The sequence below is a fragment of the Echiichthys vipera genome (assembly GCF_963691815.1).
Source record: "Echiichthys vipera genome assembly, chromosome: 7".
NCBI classification, from domain to species: Eukaryota; Metazoa; Chordata; class Actinopteri; order Perciformes; family Trachinidae; genus Echiichthys; species Echiichthys vipera.
In genome coordinates, this window is record NC_139832.1 from 25,143,510 (window position 1) to 25,169,304 (window position 25,795).

Sequence of the window (25,795 nt, forward strand, 5' to 3'; positions counted from 1 at the left end):
GTCGACAATCTAAGGAGTCTTAGCTCTTTAATAAGAAGCATAGAAGAAAAAGAAACATAGAAGGTTGATAGTTCTCCCCAGTAACAGTGTAAACACTTTGAGCTACACCCACTGTATGAAAGCTAATAAAGCAACACCATATACTAAAAAAAAAAATAGTCTGTATCATAATAATAGCATGTTTCCAAGTATAGAATTAGACAATGCTTTTGGTAAAATGTCAACTTTTATAGTGTTTTAGTTATAAGTCAAGAATGAACTCCATATATGATATCTAGGCAGAATCCTTTATCTCACAGACAGCAAGCAGAAACAACACTGCTCCTCAAATCCGCTGTTATTTTTTGAGACCTTGAAGTGTCAAGTTTAAGTGTGAAAGAGAGGTGTTTCATGAAAAGCGTCTCATCCCTGCTGTCTGACACTCAGCACATGTCTAATGATTAAAATAAACCAGCAGATGTGTGAAGCTTCAACTTCTCTCTAAAACAACAACCAATTTGATGTTAATTAAAATAAGTCGATCCATCTGAGGACGGCACGGTGATGTGGTGGTTAGCACTGTCACCTCACAGCAAAAGGGTTCCTGGTTTGAATCCCGGCTTGGGCCCTTCTGTGTGGAGTTTGTATGTTTTCCCTGTCTGCGTGGGGTTTCTCCAGGTTCTCCGGCTTCCTCCCACAGTCCAAAGACATGCACGTGTTAGGTTAATTGATGACTCTAAATTGCCCGTAGGTGTGAATGTGGATGTGAATGGTTGTCTGTCTCTGTTTGTCTCTATGTGACCTGTGATAGACTGGCGTCCTGTCCAGGGTGTGCCAGATGTCAACTGGGATCGGCTCCAGCCTCACAACTGCGGTTGAAGATGGATGGATGGATGATCTAATTGATACAGTGTTTTGTGACAATATAAAGCTGTGATTAACAGCATTTTAAGAGCAGCTAGAAACTTCATCTCATCGTCATCATCACTCAGCGGTGGGCACCCTTAGTACAAGACATGTTCACACAGTCAGTTCACACTGACCTGCCAGCTGCAGCAGGCAATCCCACCCATCTAATTAAACCAGGGCTGCTCCTCACATCCTCATCAACAGGGGAATGAAAAGTTCGTTTCAGTGACGCCACGCAACATTTGGTATGGTGGCCAATTAGCTTGCATTGGCCCCAGTCCAGGGAGAAGCTGGTCAGGGTTTTATAAAATGTTTTGGTTTGTAGCTGCTAACTTACAGCAGCAACACTTTTGCATGCATAACCAGCAGTTAAAATGCTGCTCATTTCATATGTACATGTAGAATTACAAAACCACAACCAAGCTATTTTTTTCAAATAATACGCCCACGGGGCGTTTTGAGGGGTACAGAATGAAAGTATTGCTTTTCCATAAAAATATATTTAGTCTGAATTAATATACTAAACATTTTTGACAGGTTTGTCATTGACTTCCTGTCACTTTTACATTGCTAGAGCCAATAGAGTTGTCTAATGCGGGTTGCCAGGGTTGTCTGTTTGGTGCAGCTACTGTAGGCTGGCACCGGATGAAACAGAGTTTGCCAAGTTTGCGTTATTTGGAGTTTGCCAATAATATCTGTCCTAGCAGCTGAGTGACCAGAGATGGGCAAAAACACGAGTCAATAGTCCCTAGTAAACCAATTTTACCATAAATTAGCTACAGTAGGCTAATGAAGGGAAAGAAGGTGGTTTAACCCAACTACTGGGATTATTTTTTGTTGTTGCGACTATGATCTTGAGACACTAGATGGCGGTGTTAAACTCATTCTCCATATTCAACCTTTAATGGTGGTCTTTTAGACACAAAAATACAATATATTAAAGATAAGATATAAGTTAGCTAATTAGAAAGTGAGCAGAAACCTCTGGATCAGTGATTCCCAAAGTATGGGCTGCAGCCCCCTACTGGGTTGTGAAAGTACTGCAGGCGGGCTGTGAGAGGTCATTTACAATAAATGATAAAAAAGTTTCAGTTTTGTAATTAAGTTTGAATTCACCATAAAAATGAATTATTTAATATTAATATTTTAAAAAGTAATCCAAACTAATAGAACAAAGCCATGAGCTTTAAATGATAAAGTGTTATTCTTCATTATCTAACCTATTTTTGATCTGGAAAGGGAAAAGTGTCGAGTGGGCCGCAACATATTCTTAAGACTGGGAAGCCCAGTTAGATACTACCACTATGTAACTACATACTAGTACTAGATATGCCTTTTGTTTTGAGACAGAAGTTATTTTCAAAGCTGAAATTAAACTCCAAAGTGTGTGAGAACTTGCCCACACACAGTACAAGTTAACTTTGAAAGCTGTTAATCTCAGCCAAGTGATCAATCAATGCCTTCATAATTTCTGCAGCCTTCTGCCTGACCTTCCTCTGTGCCAAACGAGACTCTCAACCCAGAGCCTGTCTGTTGCGGATACATTTATCAAATGCATGAAATACGAGGATATATAAGATAAATCTCTCTGCATCATTTTTGTTTGTAAAGTTAAAATCACCAGCGGAGTCTTGTGACTGGTCCGCTTGCTCCATGTAAATGCCTCTTTTCGTTCATGCTCGCATTCACAACACAGCTGTATCAATGTTATATCAAATAAACGTACTAATGTTAACAGCTCTGGAAGGTTGGAAAATTGGCGGTGCAGACTTGCCTGGATATGAATCCCTGCTCTCATTCATGTCCCTCCACAGTTCAGGGAAAGACTGCATGTGTGAAAGGGGCTACTGATTCATTGCTACCAATCAGTCACACTGTCGATTACCATTTATTATCTTGGCTTATCCTAGGCAGGCCTACCCCACCAATCCTTGCATTATGGGCAGGTACACCCTGGACAGGACCAGCATGTCTTTGGATGCAGGCACAAGGAGATCATGCAAACTCCAGAAAAGGTGGCTAATGGATTCAAACCGAAGGCCTTTTTGCTGCATTAATAACTCCACCATTCCTGCCACTTTCTTTTTTTTGCTGCATAGTCTTTAGGAGCACATTAAAGTCTTACTGTAGCTGAGGTAGCATCTTGGAGTTGGCAGTTATTATCATCTTTGTTATATTTAGCCTTGTGAAATTACAGATATGTATCTTCCACCGTCCTCTTTTTCTTGTTTCTGTTGACTCAGGCAGGCATTGTTGTTTACCCAAGTGAGCAAGTGCGAAAAGATGCCAAACAAAGAAAGATGAAGGATGATCGATGGTGAGAACACAAAGGACGAGACGCGCTGATAACAAAAGAGGAAAACAGAGAGAGAGACAGGGAGAGAGAGAGACGCTGACTCAATCCCTACAAACAGCAGATCATACCTTCCAATCCCCGGGCGGCATCAGCTGGTCACAGCTCTCCTGCAGATAAAGACAGGAAAATAGAAGACAGAGAGAACAAATTTAAAATAAAAAAAAGATAAGTGATCTGAACTCACACATCAATATTCCTCAGGCATTAAAGTGTGCTTCCATTGTTGGAGCTGAAGGCTGCTATGGACTTACGTTGGTCCAAAACAGAGACACGGAAAAACACAGTTTCCCAAAAGCACCTTGGCAGGACAGTGTGTCATGATTAACTGTCTCTGAACGAACAAAGAAATGTATGTTGTAATTTAAATGTAGCATCAATTGCTCTCTTTATAGGTACAAAAGGCCCACATATTGGTTGTAAAAATTTTACTGTATGCATTTGAACTGCCTTTTGTCCCCATTAGTCAAGCTCCAGAAACACTGGATCCTACATTTCCCATAATGCAGCAAGATAATGGCTTTCATCAGGCACTGGTAAACACCCGTGTTTGTAACACAGACTCTAGACTTTAAATGTATGTGTTGTCTTCAAGCCCAAGGTGAGATAACCCTGAGGATTATTTCATTTTCATGACATCATCAAGGTTATTTTGTCAATCTTCAAAATGTTTCCATCAGAGCCATAGAGGAAATGATACAACTGTTTCCAAAGGCTGAGTATAGTACTCTCCACTCCCCAAACACATATAGGTAAATTTAGTGGCATGCCCTTCTAAAAGCAGCATTCTAACCTTACACTGAAAAAAATATAATAATAATACTGACAAAGTCTCTGCGACGTCACTTGGACATTTAAGGAGAGCCAAAATGAAGCTCAGAGTGGGCATCTCCCTGCGGCTCCGGCCGTTGCCATCTTGGCAGTGTCTGACTCCGCCTGCTCTCAGCGAACCCAAAAATGGGTAAAGAGGTGGAGCATGGATGGAGCTAAGGAGGAGCGAATAAAGCCTACAGTTTGTGACAACCACCTGTGACAGCACCCACCCGTCACTCAAAGCGACACGCCCTAAATTATGCAGAATTTGTTGCCTTTATATCATTTAAACAGGTGAGTTATATAAAATTCACCCTTCATACAATTGTCATTAGTGGGGAAACTGACTGTAGAGACCAAAACTGTTTACGTACCAGGCTGTAAGTGTTTATTTTTCCTGTAAATACGGGCATTTTAAAATGGGGCCCTATTGGGATCGACTTGGACTCAAGTGGCCCAGGATTTGCAGTTTTCGTGTTTGTATCTTTGCCGCTTGGTTTTAACACATCTTTTCTTAGTGCCAAAAGCACCTGCTATTATTTTATCTCATTCTAGAGAGACAGTAAAGATAATTTACTTAAGTGCAATCAGGAGGCAGGGAACAAATCAGCAGTGATTGTTTAAATACAGGATGAGAGCGAACACAGAAACCAGATTCCCCAACAGCAAGTCTCCTCAAGTGTCATCCACATCTGGAAACAGATGCTGGGCCCTTTTTTGTCATCCTGCAACATTGAGTCAGAATCCCTGTGAGCCAATCTGAATCCTTGGCTGACAAAATAGATTAAAACATTTAGAGACACTGATTTAGAGATGACAAGCTGGCTTTACTAAGAAGTGACAGCTGTGCCAGCGCCAGTCAAAAGCTCTCCAGTGTTTGAACACTCTGAAGGTCTTGTCAGGCAAAATATTGGATAGTTGAAGAAAACATGTTTTATCTGGCGGTGCTTACTTTTTGAGGAATCTGGTCTTAAATCCACATTTAAGAAGAGATGTATTGACATAAAACAGGTTTTAATCCATGATTACATGCATGCTGATGTGCTGAAAAATGACACATACTCAATAACATTTCTTTTTGTCATTTTTTAACACAACAGTGAAAGTCCACCGATCCTAGTCTGTTATTTCAGCACATGACATTCAAGAGCGTATTCCTGCTCTGCTGCCTTTGTAGAGCAGAGCAGGAACATCTGGAATTAAAGACGTGTACACACCACTCAGAGCTGTCAGACGGTTGGTTTTCACACTGCTTCCTTGTTAAACATGCACATGTAGAAGATATTATTATTCATGATAATGTTTCAGAAATAAAATGATGACAGGATTAAAGATAGATACTGAAAAGGAAAAGTGGCGGATTAAGGAAGGCGGAAAAGAGTTATTGGCAGTGATGGCTGGAAAATAAAGGACAGGATTGTGTGAACAAAGTCAGATCAGGGAGACACCTAAAGAGAGAGAAAAAGGTCACTGAATCAACAGGACCTGAAGCTGCCCTATAAGAAGAATCTGGCAATGTCAAATAATACTGAGTTGTTAACTGAGTTTCCCTTATATTGGCATCACCTGAGCATCTGAAGATGTGAGAGGGAAGAAATCTACTAAAGTGAGAAACAGAAATGTGCATTCAAAAGGGCAACTTCAGTCCCTGTTCATTTCAATCAGATTGTTTTCAGAGGGAAAATATTAGTGGTGATAGAATGGTGGTCGGACCAGCAGGTGGCACTCTTCTCTTTCTATTTCCTATGATAGTGCATGTACAGGATGTGCAGCGGCTGAGCTCTGGGAAAAGTTTGAGCACCGTGGAGCCGGAGTGTGTACTGTAGGTGGTGACCAGATTAAACGTGACTTGTCATTCTTTAGAAAAATGTGTCCCATTTCGTCTTAGAGATAAAGAGAGCGAGTCCTCCTTCAGACAAGATTCTGCCCACGTGATCGTACCAGCTGTGTATTGTCTAAGGCTGAATAGACATAGGGTGGTGTGAAGATCCTGTTGGGTGGTGTTTGCTGCAGAGATGTTTTTCTTCCATCTCTGATCTCAGAGTCTCTGTATCTGGAGGCTGGTTTTGTGAATGTAGATTTTGGCCTAGATTTTGGGCTTTTCAAAAGGATCGCTGTTGAAAAGCAGAATTAAACTGCAGCACTAAATTTAGCAAGTCCAGGAGGATCGGGGGACTGACTTGATTAAGTCTGATAGATGCTATGGAGATGCCCACAGGGGTGGGACGTGTCTACTGAAAACCAATTCCTGGAAAACCAGCTGGTGTGCGAAATCGAAGGCTGCTGTATAAAAATATAAAGCTAACAAGAGATGGGTTATGATATAGAGGAGATGATGGTTAGTGTTAAGTATTGCTGTTTTTGTTGTATTGAAATCCCAATCAAGTACATGTAATTCTCGCTATTGCCCATTATGTTTCTGGTGAAGCAAAGATGTTACTATTTGGTTGATGAAGGTCACTGAACTACGGAGGCTTTTGAACAGAGTGTTAAATGATCTATGTCTCCTGTGTCCAACAGTTACAATGTGCAATAGAACTGGTTGATGCATTATCCTAAGGAAAAGACACCAGAATGTAACTAAGTAGTAATTATATTTACCCAAGTACTTCACTTAAAAATGTGCAAAAAAATCTTTATTTATACTACATTTTGGAGGGAAATATTATACTTCTTACTCCATTGCATTTATTGGAAAACTTTAGTAACTGTGTGGATTCAAATTTCATATCAAAATACAACGTATTGTTATAGATAAAATAACCCAGCAGTTTATGAAGGAGTATTTATGTAAATAAGGTATGGTCAAAGATGAATTCTTCTTGACTACAATTTCCAACACTGCAAGTCACAGTTGATTGTGTTTACAGCAGTAATGACATGTTTTTTTCTAACGACATGTGTGCTTCACCACTGTGCAGACAGTGGGAGTCTTCTAATAGAGGTTACCAGCAGTGGGCATCAACATTTGGGTAGATACAACTTAATAAAAACGTTGCCAATCCTCTGTAGAGCTAAGACCGTATGACAAATCTTTTTCTTGAGATTTCTTCTCATGGTTTCCTAAGTTATGACATTTCAAGTGTCCGTTTTCTGCTCCCTGATCTGTGTTCCATGGTGTGAGTGTGTGATACGGTGTCCTGGCTGTCACATGTTTCTCCTTGCTCTGGTGGTTCTGGTAGTTACCGAGAAGACCCCGCTGGTCCGACTGCGGGTCTGGCGGAGCCAGTGCCGTGCGATGACATGCCAGCGGTGATTGGGGCGGCTGGGGGGAGGAGGTTGGTTAAGGGGCACAGGGCTGGTGGGGCACGGTAACCCCCCTGATGCCTCCTCTCCTTTATCCTGCTGTGTTGTGAAACAACAAACACGCATTATTGGGTAACAGCCGAGAAGACAGAACAGCAACATACAAAAAACATAAAAATGTGATGCACATTCATTATCCATTTTCTGATGCAGTGATTATGGCGATCTGAGAGATGCATTCAGTGATCTCTTAAGCCAGGGACACTTAGCTTGCATTGCCCGGGGGCCACTTTTGAAAATAACAGGAGGTAAGGGCCACAAACTACAATAATGTTTATCAGATAAAATTACTAAACATTAAAAGGCCCATGACTCATCTTTCTTTGCAGTTATTTATTTCAAATTAACCAAGTTGTTAAGTCAGTTGTATGCAGGGGCATTTCTAGGATTTGTAGATGATGGGGTGTCCGAGGGATCCTCCCCTGTCACTTTTTTACAATATAGAAATATATAAACAAACTCTACTTTGATGCTTTTAAAATGCACTCTAGAATCTTATTTATGTACAAAAAGAACTCCAAGTGTGAATCAATGTGTTTTATTATGGATTAGAAAATGGTCAGCGGGCCAGCAAGCACCTCATCTGACCCGCGGGCAGTAAGCTGAGTATCACTGCTCTGAGCCTTTGAAGCTCAGAATAAGACACTTTTGACCCCACTTTGCTTCATTTCTGTTCCAGCATCACCAGAAAGGTCAAGGTGAAGTCCTGTAGTCTTCCTTTGACAGGAACAGAGGGACAGCTTATGGGTGGAGACCTACTGATTGCAACTCTAAACAAGGAATATGCTGCATTCAAGCCTCGTGGGAAATACTGTAAATATGCACAGCAGTTTACAGGAAAAGGCTGTTGCTGGTAATTTCAGGGCGGTAGCCATGATCTTCGATATACTGAGGTCATAGTCCGAGCTCTAGTCCTCAGGCCCTGCATGAGATCCTGGCAGATACCAAAACAAAAGTATTTTACTTATTTTAATTAAATGAATAATAATAATTATTATTATTTTAATCTTTGTTACATTTATTGAAGGTAACCTGTCTTGGTTGGTGCACTATTTGTTAGTCTATTCCCACCAACAGTAGGATTTGTGCCTAATACAGACAATAAATACCTGAAAAAAACGTTGCGACATAGCGTATATGTGATGGAAAACTACTTTGGGACTTAATTTAACTTAATGATTAACTTTGGCTTTTTCACCAAAACGGCTTCATGCTGTTTCATGAATGATGTTTAAATTAAAATATCCAAAATGAATGGAATCATGTGATCATATATTACTGTTTGGAATATGTGGACATCAAATGCATCAACATCAGTTTACGTCTCACTTTAGGCAGAAAACTGAATAAAAGATGACATCTTGACACTTCAAATCAGTTTTTATCATCAGGACATCTCTGCCCGTATGACCTGAATGCAGCATGACTTCCAGTGAGTCAGACCAAAGTTTTAGCAGTGCTTTGTGCCAGGAGGTGATCACTCAGGAACATCGCCAGAGCTACAGACTTTAAATGAGCTGGAACAGAAAGATAAAAGAGCGTCCCGTTGAGTCACACAAACATGTCATCGATCGCTGCTGCAGCAGTCGATGGCCCAGATTATTTACATGCAGCGAGTTGTAATGAGCAGGGCTAATGACCTTTTGCTGGATGAGCTGATCAATAGCAGAACTATTCATCCATATTGATGCAAAGCATATTTAGGCTACTTCTATTAAACTACTGAGTCAAAAAAACCTAAGCGACTGTATCTCCCTGGTGCCCTGTTTCATTTCTGACACACGGGCCAAGTGAGTCATGGCCAACATGTTTAGTCAATCACACAGATTCCTCCAGCAGAAAAAAGAGGCTTGTCTGGACCAGAAGAATGCTCCGCTCTTGTTTATGGTTGGTTCAATATGTTGTTTTCATGCTATTCTGGGCAGTAATGATTTTTCTGCTTGTTTGTTTTCCACAGTGATACAAACAGCCTTTGTATAAATGGTTATTCAGACCTCCCATTCATTGGTCTTTGCTGGAGCACCCGTATTACCTTTGTTCTTCTCCATTCACACTGAGGCTGTCACAATACAAGAACTTTAAACAACTATACCATACTAGTATCAAAAAAAGAGTCTTCGGCACAAAGAATTGGATTTTTTTTTTTTTATATAAGCATCCCGCACACACCCACTCAAAGCAGCTCTGCTCGATATCACTTTGTGCTTTGAACTGATGGTGTCAGTGGTATCGGAGCATTGCGATAACAAAGGTGGAAGTAACTAACATTTGACGGGGCGACTCCACTGGTTTCAAAAAGAAGTCCATTTGTATAGATGTTAATGGGAAAATGAGCCTACGTCTCACTTGATGCATTACCTCAGTTAACATTTTCTGAATGAGTTTATCTCAATCGTTAGTTTCAAGTCTTTTTCAATTCAGCATGATGTTAACTTTTTAAATTAGAGAAAAATAGACGATTGGATCAAGTCGAGAGAACGGACCTCCTTCAAAACGATAGCCCACAAACCAGTGGTTGATGTCACAGCCTACGCTCTGATACCAACAAAGTGGATTTTCCTTCAAGTTGTTGCAAAACATCTATGCAGCTTTGGGTTGCTTATTTTATAGTTTTGATTGATTGACAAATGATTGTGATTGAAAATTAGACTCTTCCTGGCATAACTCTTGCCTCTTAATGGCTCGCCTCTCTCAAGTCGATCTGGCATGTCTCTATCATTTCTGTAACGAGTGGCTCTCAAACACTCAGCCACAACCTGTTGCTTGGGTAATGGATAAGTGCACATGAATAAGTGGCCATTATGTAACTGCCCAATGCCTATTCTCTGCTCTGTTTTGGCTTCTGTCTTGGTTCTCTACCACTCCCTCTCAGCTTACATGAGCTTTCATCTTTTCAGAGTGTTATTATCAGAGTCATGGTTGGATGGAGTTCATTCATTTCCTCCACCGCTGGTAAACAAGCACATTGTCTAATTATAAGCCATCACAGCTAATGAGCGCAAACAACTCTCTGTCTTAATACACCAAGAGTTTCTGAGTGGTTCATCCTGCACACAGTCATCAGCATGTGACCACCAAACAGAGAACACACACACACACACACACACACACACACACACACACACACACACACACACACACACACACACACACACACACACACACACACACACACACACACACACACACACACACACACACACACACACACACACACACACACACACACACACACACACACAGATCCACTGACCATGTCTGAGTCGGCTCCTCGCTGCTCTGGCAGCAGCGGCTTCTCCTCCGTGAACTGCTGCTCCTTCATCCCCGCCATCCTGGACAGTAACCTGCAATCACCATGGCAACACGCACATACATCTAAGGTTACACTATTATTTCATCATGTCTGTTTGACCTTGGTAAAAAAGAAAAATCACAATGATTTGAATTGCTACCAGTATGTTACATGATGAGGGTAGTTCAGTTGCAATAAATGGAATGAAACAGTCCTTCATGGAGTAATTTCACAAATCCACATTAAGTGAAATTATGGAAGGAAGATCGCTGATTAAATGTTGTACTGAACTGAAATATGGAGGACATGGAATCAAGATGGGAATTTGTTACCTGCCTGGATTTTTTAAAATATTTACACAACAACAACAAAAATACGATTACAGTACATATCAGAATTTAGTGAAAAGTCACTTTAATATGAGTTTTTTTTTATTGAACTCAAAAAACTTTCAGACAATGGATTTTCTTGAACTTTAATATTACAAACAAACAAATAAAACATCAAAATAAATAAGATAAACAATGTTGTAACAAACTTCCACAGCCTACTGAAAACTAACAACCATTTATTCAATATATTAGAATAAAAAGTAGACCAAAATAAACTGGATTAAATATGTTGTACTGCACTAACACAACCTTCTGTAAACTCATAAACGTATATTCAACATTTTGGTCAACTAAATCATCATATTCCAGTCCGTAACTCAGTGAAAATAGGCAAAAGCACACCGCTGTAAAGGACAGGGGTGCGCTGTCATAAGACAAAACGAGAGCTCTTCTGTGGAAGCCAAAAACGTTTTTGGAAAATGAAATCAGATTCATCGCTCCAATATAGAACCTGCTAATTTGATCTTGTAAAGTGTAATGATGCATTCCCTTCCTAGTAAAACATTAGAAATCTTCTTTTTTGTGCAATTTTTGTGATGCATTGCTGGGTTTTCTCCGGGTACTCCGGTTTCCTCCCACAATCCAAAGACATGCATGTGTTAGGTTAATTGATGAGTCTGAAATTGCCCGTAGGTGTGAATGGTTGTCTGTCTCTGTTCGTCTCTATGTGCCCTGCGATAGACTGGCGTCCTGTCCAGGGTGTACCCCGCCTTACGCCCGATGTCAGCTGGGATCGGCTCCAGCACCCCTGCGACCCCGACCTCGGGATAAGCGGTTGAAGATGAATGAATGAATGAATTGCTGTGTGTCTTGTGTTGGGCATGTTTGTTGTGTTGTGTTGTGAAAAAAAAGTGCTCTATAGCACGACTAGAGGTAAAAAAACAAAAAAAACACAGTTTGTAATCATGCTTGGATTTGTACACTCATGCTCTTGTGGTCCTGACATGAGTTTGATCCACCTACCAAGAAAGTGCTAATGCGTGACAAAGGCTGTATTTTTCACTTTTCAGCACCAATAAACATGTCACACGATAAACTGTACAGACATAGAACATCTTTATTGTCAATGTACAAACAACTCCAATACCCTTTCAAAAATCCATTCCTCCAAAATGGAGAATGACCAGTCAAAAGTTCAAATTAAATTATCTACAAAAACACAGTTAAGTGAAGTTCTGCCCTGGTTGTTTGCCAGATGACAAAGACACACTCAAAATTGGAGTCGACATAGATGCTTACTGACCGAGACTGCATTTGGTCTAGTTAAGCTGGCTTTTTGTGTTTGAGGGCAAACACACACACACACACACACACACACACACACACACACACACACACACACACACACACACACACACACACACACACACACACACACACACACACACACACACACACACACACACACACACACACACACACACACACACACACACACACACACACACACACACACACACACACACACACACACACACACACACAAACACACCTTCTCAGTGGTATCAACACACAACACCTCTCTGCCTCTTCTGTCTCTCTTGTTCCACCCTTTTTTCTCCCTCCAACCTCATTTGCCCTCTATTCTTTTCTTTCTCTGCTCTCTGGCAGTTGTTCAACACAATCTGTGTTTTTATCTGACGTCCTTAAAGAGACAAAACCCAGATGCCACTTATAGTCACTCCAGCAGCTGATGAGGTGTGTTTGTGTATGTGACTGTAAGTTGTCAGAGCCTCTACTTACAAGGGAAAATCTACGCTTAGAAACGATCCACATCCCCCAAGGACAGATTTTTAAAGTAAAGCTCCACCTTTCAGAGCTAATATGTCACTCTGTGTCACAAGGTGGCTGTGCGCACAGATAGATTTGGACAAAGCCCTTGTTTCCAAATGAGCTGCATTTCACACTGGTGCAAATAGCTCCAAAGTAGACAATGTACTCAAATGAACCTGATAGCTTTGTTCATCCATCCAAGGCTTTTAAAAAATATCCAAGGTAATGAAAACATCTTCTGTGGCCACTTGGCTATATAGCTGCTAAATGTTTCACAGTGCAAGCTAGCTTTTCTGTCACTAGGCCACTTTTCTTCTCTAAAATTGGAACGATATCTTATGAAATGTGACATAATATTTAACACTGTGAAACGACGACTGGAAGTAGATCGAGAAGGTTCAGACATTGACTTTGTTAGGATTAGAGAAAAAGTCATAGTTTGGCTAAGTGCTTCACTCTTTCTCTATGATCCTATTTGAATTTAATTTCTGATTTATTTTTAATATTCAAATAATATCAACATTATAATGCTCAAATTATTAGCTTAATATTTATATGTCACGGTGTACCTATCAACTATTGGCATGTAATTGTAATGTCCACTAAGGGGCGTTTCAACATTACGAAATTAAGCTTGAGGCAGAAAAGAGGTAACGTTAATTCTTGCCTGTTTTAGCTGCGGCTCTTCAGACTCTAGATCACTTATGCAGGCCCATATCAGGTGTTCTCCCGGGTTGCTTATGGTATAATGTTCTGTGAGTTCATCACAATAGGTAAACCATTTCACATTTTATAAATAGAGTTTTAATAGTTAGATTGCACTCTAAGTGTTATGAAGTTCACTGTCCTGCCTTTGTTTACAAGATGCATGAACCATTACGCACTGGTGACTGGAAGCTTACACTCATTTCAAACTGTGTTTTCAGCAGTTCAGGTCATTTATCATTAAGCTGTAGCTTCATCTCGGTAGGAGAAGGAGGAGATCAAAGCAGACCAGGTCAGAGGGGGAGATAAACTGATTCATTACATATTACATTAATGGTAAAATGTGTCTGTGGACTGTACTCAGTAGTGTTGGCCTTCACAATCCAAATACATTTATCAGAATTAACTAATCTAGTTGAGATGTCACATCTCAACTAGATCACCAACCAATACCATGTTGTGATATGTTGTGTGCAGCTGTATTTGCCTCTCAATAAAAGAGCTCCAGCTCCCTTAAGCCCAGTTCCGACCAATGATTCACAACGCAAAGAAACTTTTAGAACGTCGCAGGTGAAAGTTGCAGCTGTGTGAACTGTCCCATCTCGTCTGGACTCAAACCGGCTGATGTTGTCGCCTTTGATTCAACTTGTTAAATCACCAGCAGCTGGTTTTAGAATGTAACACACGTCACCTTTTGCAACAGCCAACTAAGTTTTTAAAGGCTCAATGAGCGTGTGTGAGAGAGAAAGAGGGTCAAGGAAGCAATACAATGAATAAGGAGAGCGGGCACTGTATTCCAGAACAAAACAGTGAATCATTGGACATAAAAAAAGGTATTTTTGCTGTGTTATCACAACTAGAAACTCCGCTGTAACAAGTATCTCACTATCTCTGATCTCATTTATATTTTTAGAATGCTACAAATTATATCCAGCTGCAAAAAAAGCCTGAAATGTTGGAGGTTAGAACAGAAGTAAATAAAGTCGTTGCTATGGAGATGATACACCGTCTCCCCTCTTCCTACTGGTGTGAACTGACAGGTTTCAGAACGATGCGGACATGCAAGTTGCAAGTAGTTGCAAGATACAACTCGTCTCGTTGCAAATCTTTGGTCTGAACTGGGCTTTACATGTTACACTTTGTAACTTCTGTTTCTTTGGCAATGCTGTGCTCATAAGAAGACGACCGTGGAAGAATCAATGACTGCTCAGATCAGTGTGTGCGCTCAGGGTGTATTCAAACCAAAGTTTTATATTTGTATATTTTTCTAAATATAAAAGATCACACTGGTGTTTTCAACAAGCACACATGCCATTCAATATTGTTTTTCTTGTCTCGTCTCTCCTCTTCTCCTCCCCTCTCTACCTCCTCCCTCGTGCTCTCACCTCCCCATTGTGCCCAATTTATTAAATGGGTGAATGTGACCTTTCTGAGGCCACTGGAATGCAGCCACGAAGAGAACAGAGACCAAACAACACCAACGCTCTTCCTCCTGCTCCCTCACTCTAAAGCTGCCTGTCTGCTGTTTTCCTCTGCCATCACTTAACTTGATTATCTTCACCACTTCACTAATCCTTTATTTTCTTACAAAAAACAACAGTGAAATGATTATTTAGGTCAATATTTTTCCTATGCTGTATTTCTTAATTGACATGCTTTTTTTATTGATATTTTTTTTACAGTTGCTTTACTAACATCTGATATCTGGAAGCTCTTTTATCGCAAACAATCCTCTTTTTACTCTTCTAGTGTGTTGGACTCAAAAGAACCGTCTGGTCTGGGCTTAACAAGTTTGCCAAATGACCCAACTGAATTGTCCACTAAGCCTCGTCTGTGTTAGTTACTGTTGCTATGCCTCTCAAGCTTTCTGTTCTCTGCCTATTTATATTCAATTTATGTTTCTTTTCTTATTTAGATAATGTATTTACAAAGATGAACTGTCCTTTACTGCCTTATCTTTGATTGATTAGTGTCTCCTGACTATAAATTAAATATAGATTACGCAAACATTCATCCAAACTTGCAGTGGAGGTGGAGATACATTTAGGCCCTGAGTTTTGGCAACAGGTACTGTATTCCTTTCAGGCTGCATACAGTCCTAAAAACCTCCACAGTCTATAATGGCCTTGAATGAAGTCTGGAAACACTCAGCACACCCCTGGGGGCTGCTCGCCGATTAGCACTTTGGTCTGTGTATATCTGATTTTCATCCTCATCTTTCCTCTCATCTGGACTATGGTGTTTGGACAGTGAGAGGACACTGTTAAGAGAGATTTTAGTACGAAAAGCCACCTGTAACAATAACAATGAGGACAAAAACTATTTTCGAACACCCCCCATCACAAGTAGAAATGACGCACTTGCCTTTATATAGATCTGCCTATGGATTAAACCCAACACAGTTACATCCAATGAGAGTGAACTTGTATGACTGACACCACAGATAGCCGAGAAGTGACTGTCAGGACGATCAGGTCAACATGCCATTGGCCCTCCACTTGATGCCCCTGTCCTGCATGGTAAATGAGAGAAGACAAACTTTGATGCAGTACTACTAGTACGTGCTCCAGGATTAAGGACCACAAAGTCCGTACGAGGTCAGGGTGGTGGATGGGTCAAACAAACACCGGACTTCCACTCAGTGTCCCATGTGTCACAGTAGTTATGTTACAAAAGCAGTGCAGTGACGAGGTGGGATGAGAACTAATTGTAGGCTACTGACGTGTGAACAATAACCAAGGCTGGGTTTAATTGCAATCCATGTGTTTACTTATACAGAACGTTAGTAGCACTTTGAGATTATTGAATTTAAAGTGCAATACAAAAAATGTATTATTATTATTATTAGTATTATTATTAAGAGGAGCGTAGGGTGTGCGTTGCCAAAGTGTGGTCGAACAAGAGAGAGAGGCAGTGGGTGTACTCAGAGCAGACAGCTGTTGGCGATAGGAGCAGACAAGAAATTAGCGGGCACACACACACACACACACACACACACACACACACACACACACACACACACACACACACACACACACACACACACACACACACACACACACACACACACACACACACACACACACACACACACACACACACACACACACACACACAGTCTGTGAACTGTCTAAAGCTGGATTTAAAAGAATTGGATGATCATTGAAACACCAGCAATCACACTTACACACACTTGTTTGAGAGGTAATCCAAAGAAAACGAAGACTATACCGCCCATCTTCTCTATGACTGAGCATGAAAGACTCATATAACACAAAAAAGAGATTACTTCCTTAACCTTATTTCACTTGGATAAACCCTTGTATCTTCCCTCCTTGGGTTTCTTGCATAATCCCTTTCACTGCTTTATAATTTTGCCTCCAGAATCATCTGTGGACATCATGCTAGGTTATCTCTAAATTTGTATTATTTTGAAAACATAATACAACATGTAGTACTTTGTCTATGACTGCATTCACACACATACATCATCATACACCAAATCAGGTAAACAACACAAACAATACTGAATACATTTGACCATTTTTATTAAAGTTGTAAACAGTAAACATGCATTGGGTGGAGGTTTAATGAAGGCCTTTTCAGAAAATTGTCATTTTAAAAGCTATATGAGAGTTTGGAAACTAGTTGTAGAAGTGATTTAAAACAGCATTTATTGATTTTTATTTTTTTATTGTCACTTGTTTATTTTTTGGCCTATTTATTATTATATCACATGCCAAGGTCACTCTCCTTTTAATTCAGTTTTGTTCTCCACCACCTCCAGAGGGTAATATCTCTAATATCACTTGAGCTGCTTAGCTCCACTATGTTCACCAACTAGTCCCTAACTGTGTTAGCCGGGGCTGTGTTTATGTACTGAGCTAAAGAGGATTAAAAGCTCACTGCACAGTTGGGTGACAATTCTCTGTGGATTCATCACTATAAAAGATCGCATTCATATAATATACAATCACTTTATATGTATTTGTAAAATAAAAATATTTAATAGTGCAGTTTTAAATGTAGAGGTAGAAATATTGCTGGTTTTACAAATACCTCTTATAGAGCTACTCGCTGTAGGTAAGAGAATAAATGTTTTTTTTTCCACCAGGCATGTCTGCTGCTCTTGTCTTGGCATTCTCTGCTGTGTAATATCGGCTTGTCTAAATCTCTTTTCACTTTGCTTATTTGTTGTTTTTTTAAATATTTGTTCCCAATGTTTGACAGTTGTTTTTTCTCTCCTTCTCTCCTTCTCTGTCTCTCGTCTAACCCTATCTGTCTTTTGTTTTTCCTCATTCCACCCATCCCATTCCTCTTCTCTTTCTCACCAGCTCTATTCACTCTGGCATGCTAATGTAAGACAGCTGGTTGTGAAATCAATTACCATTGCATTACACCGGCTATATTTGGCCTCATGACGCCACTGCTGCTGGTGGAAAGAACCCGGTGCTGTCCTTCTCTCATTCAATGCTTTGTCTAGCGCATAACTTTGCATCCATCCATGGAAAAGCACTTGTTGTTTCTATAATAACTGTAAATGTTTAAATGTAATTGTGTCTCCTGTTAGTGTATCTACAGAGTGTGTGAATGGTGGGTAATGGTGTGGATTTGTGGGTCTTTAAATAGTCAGCCTGTTGATCATTTGGTTTGCAAAATTTACAATTACCTGTTCTGTACAGATAGGGATATGGACATAGGTAGTAGGCAATTTGAGAGGGGATGCCAACCCCATTGTTAAAAATTTGACAAAAATGCATCCCCCTTGTTAACCTACCACCCTCCGTCTTCATCACTTAGTACAAGAGAGAGTGCAGCACAGAGGGGTTATTTAGTTGGATACGTTGGACTCATCTGCCTGTCTGATCTTTACCTGACTGAGGTTTGTGCAAGTTTAAATCTACGGCCCCAGCCACGGCTGTGAAAAATCAAAAGCCTAACTGTGTATTGATGAATCCATGGCGCTGTCCGTGGTGCTGAAGTAGCAGACGCATTTGCAATTATGACGTTTTCTCTTAAGCCAAGCCCTTCTGTCAGCTTGTCTTGGATTTTTAATATTCTCTAAACTATATAGCTAAGAAAGTGCAGGGGTATTAAACATACAGGACCAAAGAGTAGCTCATGGGGCGGTTTGCTAGTCACGACGTCCCCTGTTGACAGAGAAGTTAAAATCCTGCCTCCTCACCCTCACTCACCTGGCCAATCGTTGTGTAAAGTGGCCATGGTTGTTGGATTGACAGTTTTCGGAAGTTCCTAAAATTGTTGGACGTAGCTTTCCTGCTGGATCCAAAGCATTTTATTTAAAGTAGTGGTTCCACAACTGGTGTCTGGACCCAGGCTCCAGACATGTCAATATTAGATTTGCACATACTAAAATCATAGTAACACACTTACTGGATATTATAGAAATCTAGCTTGTATAAAACTAGTCTAAAAATCTTTTATAAAATTCCTCACTCAAAAATAGTACACTAGTTTGTAGACCACACTTCTGTGTCCCCTCAGCCTCTGTGACCAGCGTTTCCCCAGGTCAGTTAGCTCATCCTTGTTTTTCCTGCAGTCAGAACATCACTAGTTTATGTATAAAAGAAATTTCAGAGGATCATAAAAGTGCTGATGCTTCATCAGTAAGGCTCTATCTGGAGAGCTACCTCAACTTTGGTTTTATTGAAGGAAAGGACACGTCTCGGCCAGAATGTTTTGTTTGTGGCGAGAAGCTGGACAATGACATGCAAAATGAAATGACACCAGTAAACAAAAAAGAAGTCTGTTGGGGGCAGTAGTGTGGCTACAATTCATAACATTTTACATTTAGATTTTACATTTTACAATTTTACATTTATTTATTGCCTCTATATAGCAGCTTCATGTAGGCCTGGTAATGGTAATGTAACTTTTATGATATATATTCTTTACATTATCATATACTGTAAATAGGTAACATGTTGGCATATATGTCAACATTCTTATATTCTGTCATTTCTCCTCCCCTGTGCAGTGTTGTGTGTTGTACCTGGTGAACAGAATTGCCAGTAAAGCCATTGAGTTAAACAGTGAAGCAGGTGGCCATTACAGTCCACTCTCCACAGTGGAGAGCCTAACTTCAAAGCCTATTTATCCCTCAACCAACTAATGTCAGGCTGCCAAAGTGTCAGTGGGTGCGATGTTATTTACAGTCTTGTTTTTTCGATGTCCTCTCTTTCACGAAGCCACACTGCCAAAAAAACAAGCTTTTTGTCTTGTCAAGTGGACTTTTTTTTTGTTTGGGGAGAAAACTGTACACTTTTACAGCTTGAGGAGAACAAAATGGACCTATCCTCTTTTCTTTTCTCTCCCTCATTCCTTATTGGCTCGGCCCAGACATAGTTACCATGACAACCAAGCTTAGTCCCATTGAATCTAGCTCACCTCTCATTCATTTTTTATTTTCATGTTACATATTATTTTCCCACTATCTTTCAAGACCAAAAAATCACACATCTTTTATATTATCATGCGTGTTCTCATCTGCTTCTTATCGCCAAATTTACAACAATTTTCCATCTCTTCATTTCATACTGGTCATAAAGCAGCAAAGGCAGAGCTGCCACAACATGTAATGCTCTGCATTACCATTGTATTAAATCATAGATTTGGCATTACTACTCCCCCTCCCTGCTCTGCTGCTTTCAATTACACATGTCCTCTTTTGTTCTTCATTCACACATACATCTTGCCAAATTACACCTTTCACAGGCGCGCCATAGTAACCTTTTCTCTTTTTCCTTTCTCTTTTTTCTTTCCTCCTCCTCTTCCAGGTCATATAGGGGTATGAGACACCATTTTGTATTGTCTTTGATTATTACGTCTGTGACGCATAGAGCTTTAAAACCATCAGCACTGTGACAGATACAGTGACCCTCACATCCAAAACGACCTTTACACTCGTGCTTTAGAGGAGAACATGTCATCACTGAGCTGAATGTTGATTTTCTTTTTTTCTTCAAAGTAGACATTTAGCAGTATTCTGTTTTGTACACTCAAATAGGGTAGAAGGCCCAGTATCTAGACTATGTACAGTGTATGTCTACTGTATAAATGAGTGACACCATTTGTGTGTTATGTACAATAGAAGGTTTGGAGACACATGACAGTGGAGCACATTAAAGTGAAATTCCACTGTAAAATCATCCCAGGGTCTTTTTAGGTAAATACACTCATCAAATAAATCTTTTAGGCATTTTTTTTTTCGTGCATGAAAAATTAACGGAGAAATCTGGGACAGTTGCTAACAGTCGCTTACAGCCAAATGCGGCTAGAACGGATTAGCTTAGGGCGGCGAGTTGAACGCATTTAAACGTTTTTTTTAACCACTAACACTGCTCAAAATAACACCAAACCCCTACAGTAGCAAGATAAGAGTCCTTACACATTAATCGAAGCACCAACAACGTAGTTAGTAACATCAGAGTTTATTTTGAAAGACTTACCTACTTGACCGGTAGCATCTCCTCTCATAGTAAAGTCCATTCAAGTAGATTACAAATGCAATCCAAAAGGAGACCATTGATGATTTATTCCAGCAAGACAAATTAACGTTGTAGTTTGATAGTTTGGTGAAATATAAGTTAATAATAGAAATGGAATAGTTAATAATGGAAAAGTCCCACACAACTTTCCTGCAGCGCCGAAACGTCACACGAGAGGTCAGGGGGCAGTGGGCAGAGAGCTGACTGTTAGCGCCTGTCAAGGATTTCTCCGTTTGTAGTTTGTGCATGAAAAAAAATTGTCTCTTTGGCTTATTTGATGAATGTATTTGCCTAAAAAGAGCTTTGGATGATTTTACACCAGAATTTCACTTTAAGGGGATGTAGGGACATTAAAGAGACTTCACTTCATGTCAGACAGGAAATCAATTGCACAGTCATGTGGAGGGGAAGCATCTGAGGTAATGTACAATCACTGAATCGATACCTGGAAACCAGGACAGCGCAAAGAGACAGGGGCAGAGAGAAAGAGGGACAGTTGGACAGCAGGGGGACAAATAGGACTAAAGGACAAAAACCTGTTAAATAGTCAACCAAGCACTGGTCAAACAAAAAATAATTTGCGGACCAAAAAGTCATTGTTCGACACATTTGGAGCTTTAATAAAAGCGCTGAAACTGAAAATGTGTTGTGGAAGTGTCACATTGAATGTACTTTCCTTTTATTTCTGCAGTTTGCTCATATACCAGAAAAGCTGCTTTGTCAACAATTCCAGCATGTTGAGTAGAATGCTAGGGCTCACCTCCCTTCTCTCCTCCAGCTCTGTCAGGCTACAAGGGTACGGATTCTATTCAAGTGGATTAATTAGACATATGGCTACCATACTTCAGGGAAGATAATAGGATAAGAGGGAGTGACTCATAAAATTCAAGCAACAAGGACACAAAAAAGAAGCTGCAACAGATACGTTACCCCAGCCAGAAAATGTAAAAAGAAATGCTGTGAAATGAACTGCAGCTTTGAAGCTCGACTTCAACAACTCACAGCTTTTTATGAAGACAAGTAGTTAGTGTGCAATTACTGTGGTTAATAGCATCTGTGCTTGAATGGGTTTTTAGCAACATGGCTCCCTGGATGGGAGTGTTGTTCTGTCGTTAGATCCGCCACTTTGGTTCAGACGGACAGATCTCAACAGCTATTGGGCTGATTGCCATGAAATTATATACACCTATTCGTGGAGCCCAGAGCATTTATCAAAATGTTGACTTGTTCAGTGGAACATCAAATGTCTGTTGACATGTTGTCTAATTATTTACTTTCTTGAAATAACCCAACAACTATTGGGTGGATTGAAATCTTGTACTCATGTTCCCTTTAGGATGAATTGAAACTTTGGGTATCATCTAAAATTTTATCTAGCAATATCATCAGGATTATGACCAAATGCTTGCAAAACTTACGACATTCCCATCAGCCACCGCTTTGTGTATAGCGCTGATTAGCAAATGTTACCACTGTAACAGGGCTAAGCAACATATCGATATATTGAAATGACTGTAGAAATGGTCTTGGATTTTGGATGACGTGATATCGTAAAACGGCATAATTGTTGTCTTTTCCTGGTTTTAATGTCTGCATTACAGCAAAGTGTCTAAGTCTAAGTCTAAGTGATGTAATTTTCATAACTTAGCAGACTGCTCTAGTGGTTTCATTATTTGCCTTCATCCACTTGGTCATTATTCACATTACTGATGATTATTTACCAAAAATGTCATTGTATAAATATATTGTAAAAGCACCAATAGTAAACAATACAATATCGTTGCAATATCAATATTGAGGTATTTCGTCAAAAATATTGTGATTGATTTTCTACATATCAGCCCCATGCTAAGCTCAAATGGTGAACATGGTAAACATGATACCTTCCAAACATCAGCACATTAGCATTGTCAGTGTGTAAAAAAACTCCCTGTCCCTGAGCACAGCCTCACAGAACTGCTGGGCTGTTACAGCACAGACTGGAAATTGAAATTTGAAAGCCTGAAATCAATAAAACCCTTGTCTACTGTAGTTCGGATTCCAGTCTTCTTCACTGAGCACTTGTCTGACTTGATTTCATGGCAGTGTCCCTTGTGTAGGGAGGTCAGAACTTAAAATTACTAAATAAATACTTTATAGCAGCTGCTTAAACAATACTTAAAAATAGTACAGTAACTTTGTCGAGCCACTGTATGAGACACTTTATGTTACTATACATCATAAAAACTGGAATGGGATACTGTACTCTTTATTCCTTCAGATGTAATGGTCTCTTTGAGTTATAAAAAGTATCAAATATTTGATGTCTTTACTGTTTTATCAAACGTGATTGCTTTATGAGAAAATTAGTATGAACAATTTTGTGTTGCTTCTGAAAGTGGAGCAAAGCTTTAACTCTGACAGGACACATCATGCTTGCACTGGCTAATCGTCATCATGTTTCACAATCAGTGGCTCATTCATGGCGTCTGCTGTTCCGGCTGACGAGCAATAGCCATTCATAATTGTACAGATACATAGCACGTCCATTAGAAGCTGACACTTTTCACTATTACAGTGTGCAAAAAGTGCAAAAAGGTGTAAAAATCTACACGCATGCTATTTCTTATATCGGCTGTGGAAAACCCAAACGGACTAAGATACAGTATGTATATTTATATCATAAAATATGTGATGAAAAGGATCAAATCTAAATAGCAGCAGTGTATCTCATCATCTTTCCGGGCCTTATTTCCTCTCTGATGACTTGATGTCTTTCAGCTTTTTGTGTTATTAAACTAAGTGGATGTGATTCCTGGTGGAGCTTCCTCCAGTGAAACGGAGCAGAGGCATTAATCCTGACTGACATGCCCCGACATTCACTTCTACATCATCCCTCCCATCACCATCATCCAACCTGTTGGTCTGTTCGGTTGCACACACATTCGTGAACACATACACCCCCTGAGATGTATCTTTATACCCCTTCATGCAAAAACAAAAGAGCTGTAACACTACAAGTGTATTTAAATCACAGTTAGTAACTGAGCTCTCTCCACCATTTTAAGTGAAACCTTTAATTATTTATAGCTGCTGAATGTCTAGAGGAGTCTTCTGTGGCTGAGAAGCTTTCCAGAGCAGAGATATCAATGTCGGAGTGGAGGATTAAATATTAAATATCAGCTTTCAGCTCCAGACTGAGCAGCCGTTCTCTTCTGGCATTTTTTATTTTTTGTCTGATCTGTCAGATGAAAGCTCCATGTCTCTAAAAAATGTTACACACAGCACCCGAAAAAATCAGCTTTACATGCAGTAAGAAAAGCAGCCTCATTTTTGGATTGCAGGCTGTGTATTTTTGCAATCATATACTGCATTCATGGAATACAGCAAGCTGATCCAGGTAAAACAAAAGAGAATTACAAGACTACAAGGCTGCAAAGGGAGTGTCCAGTCACACAGTGGTGTGCTCACACTTTTGACAACACATTCCCTTTAGAGCTCTATTTGTGTCTCAACTCTCAGTGGTGGCATTAGATTTGGGGTGTGAGAGGGCGCCCCCCCCTAAGGGTCTTAGCCAGGAGGACTGAACACTGAACTTCTGTAAACTCCAGTCTTATTCAACATTTACTAGGAGACTTGGTAGATCCAAGAGTTTTAAAGACCTATTTAATGCTACCTGAAATTAAATTTGGGACCAATTTTAAATCCATATTAAAAGGTATAATATGTATATATATGAGTGTGGCGGTGTCTGCATCTGCAGGGACCCTGCAGGGACCTGCCATTTGCCTGGATTTTCTCTTTTCTTCTTAACCTGTAGCATCTGTAAGACAACGAATGGGTTGTGAGTACAATGTGGGGTTTTATACGCTTCACCTGCTCCTCTCCCTGTCCTCTACTCCAAGAGCTGGGTCTGTGTAGCAGAGTGCTGCTGTCGGTCACTTCACTCATAATCCGACAATGAAGCACCTTCCAGCAGGGTTGTGTGTGTGTGTTTATTGGTGCTTTAAAACATAATAGCCATAAAACATTACATAAAATGACATTCCATTCCTCTGATCCACTGCTCACCGAACAGTGCTCTCTCTCTTCATTAACTCTCTAGCTCAATCGACTACGCTGCTCGCTCGCTCTCTCTCTCTCTCTCTCTCTCTCTCTCTCTCTCTCTCTCTCTCTCTCTCTCTCTCTCTCTCTCTCTCTCTCTCTCTCTCTCTCTCTCTCTCTCTCTCTCTCTCTCTCTCTCTCTCTCTCTCTCTCTCTCTCTCTGACTAAATACAAACTGTAAAAACTAGGGGAAAAATAGACACAATGGAGGACATCAGCAAATTCACTATTTAGTAGCTGTTCAAGAGCCTGATCATGTCACATAATATTCATCTGCGGATGGAGTCAGTTTTTATGTACTGCAATTGCTCTGAAAAAGAAACACAAAATTACACAACAACTGGGCAAATTCCAACTGCTGCTGAAAATCATGTGCTATTATTGAAAGCTCAGCTACTAAAAGGACCTTGTGGAGAGAAGTAAATCAATACCATCATATGCCAATTTTCACTTAGATCATGTCATGAGGAACTGATCATGTTAATATTTTACAAAATTCCTTAACTTTATTGTCTGGTCTTGAAGCTAAACATAACACACACACAGACGTGTATATGAAATCCTTAAAATGTAATGAAACACATAAAACCTGTAAAACCTGCACTTGCTGGATTACCAACGGGCAAAGTGGACAACAGTTCTGGGGCCCATTCCCATAGGGGGTTCAGGCTCACAGTGATGA

General features: G+C 40.1%; 1 protein-coding gene across 4 annotated transcripts in view; it reads right to left on the reverse strand.

Moving 5' to 3' along the window:
- Window positions 1-25,795, reverse strand: part of ndrg4 (NDRG family member 4) — a 56,623-nt gene that overhangs the window by 20,473 nt on the left and 10,355 nt on the right. For 2 of the 4 annotated variants that reach the window (XM_083916867.1, XM_083916865.1), the window contains exons 2-4: window positions 10,614-10,704; window positions 7,241-7,399; window positions 3,313-3,351 (exon numbers count right to left, since the gene is read on the reverse strand). In XM_083916867.1, the coding sequence (XP_083772993.1) occupies window positions 3,313-3,351; window positions 7,241-7,399; window positions 10,614-10,691 (276 nt within the window). In that variant the 5' untranslated portion in view covers window positions 10,692-10,704. The remainder of the gene's footprint in view (window positions 1-3,312; window positions 3,352-7,240; window positions 7,400-10,613; window positions 10,705-25,795) is intronic. The other 2 variants (XM_083916866.1, XM_083916868.1) reach the window with 2 other exon arrangements.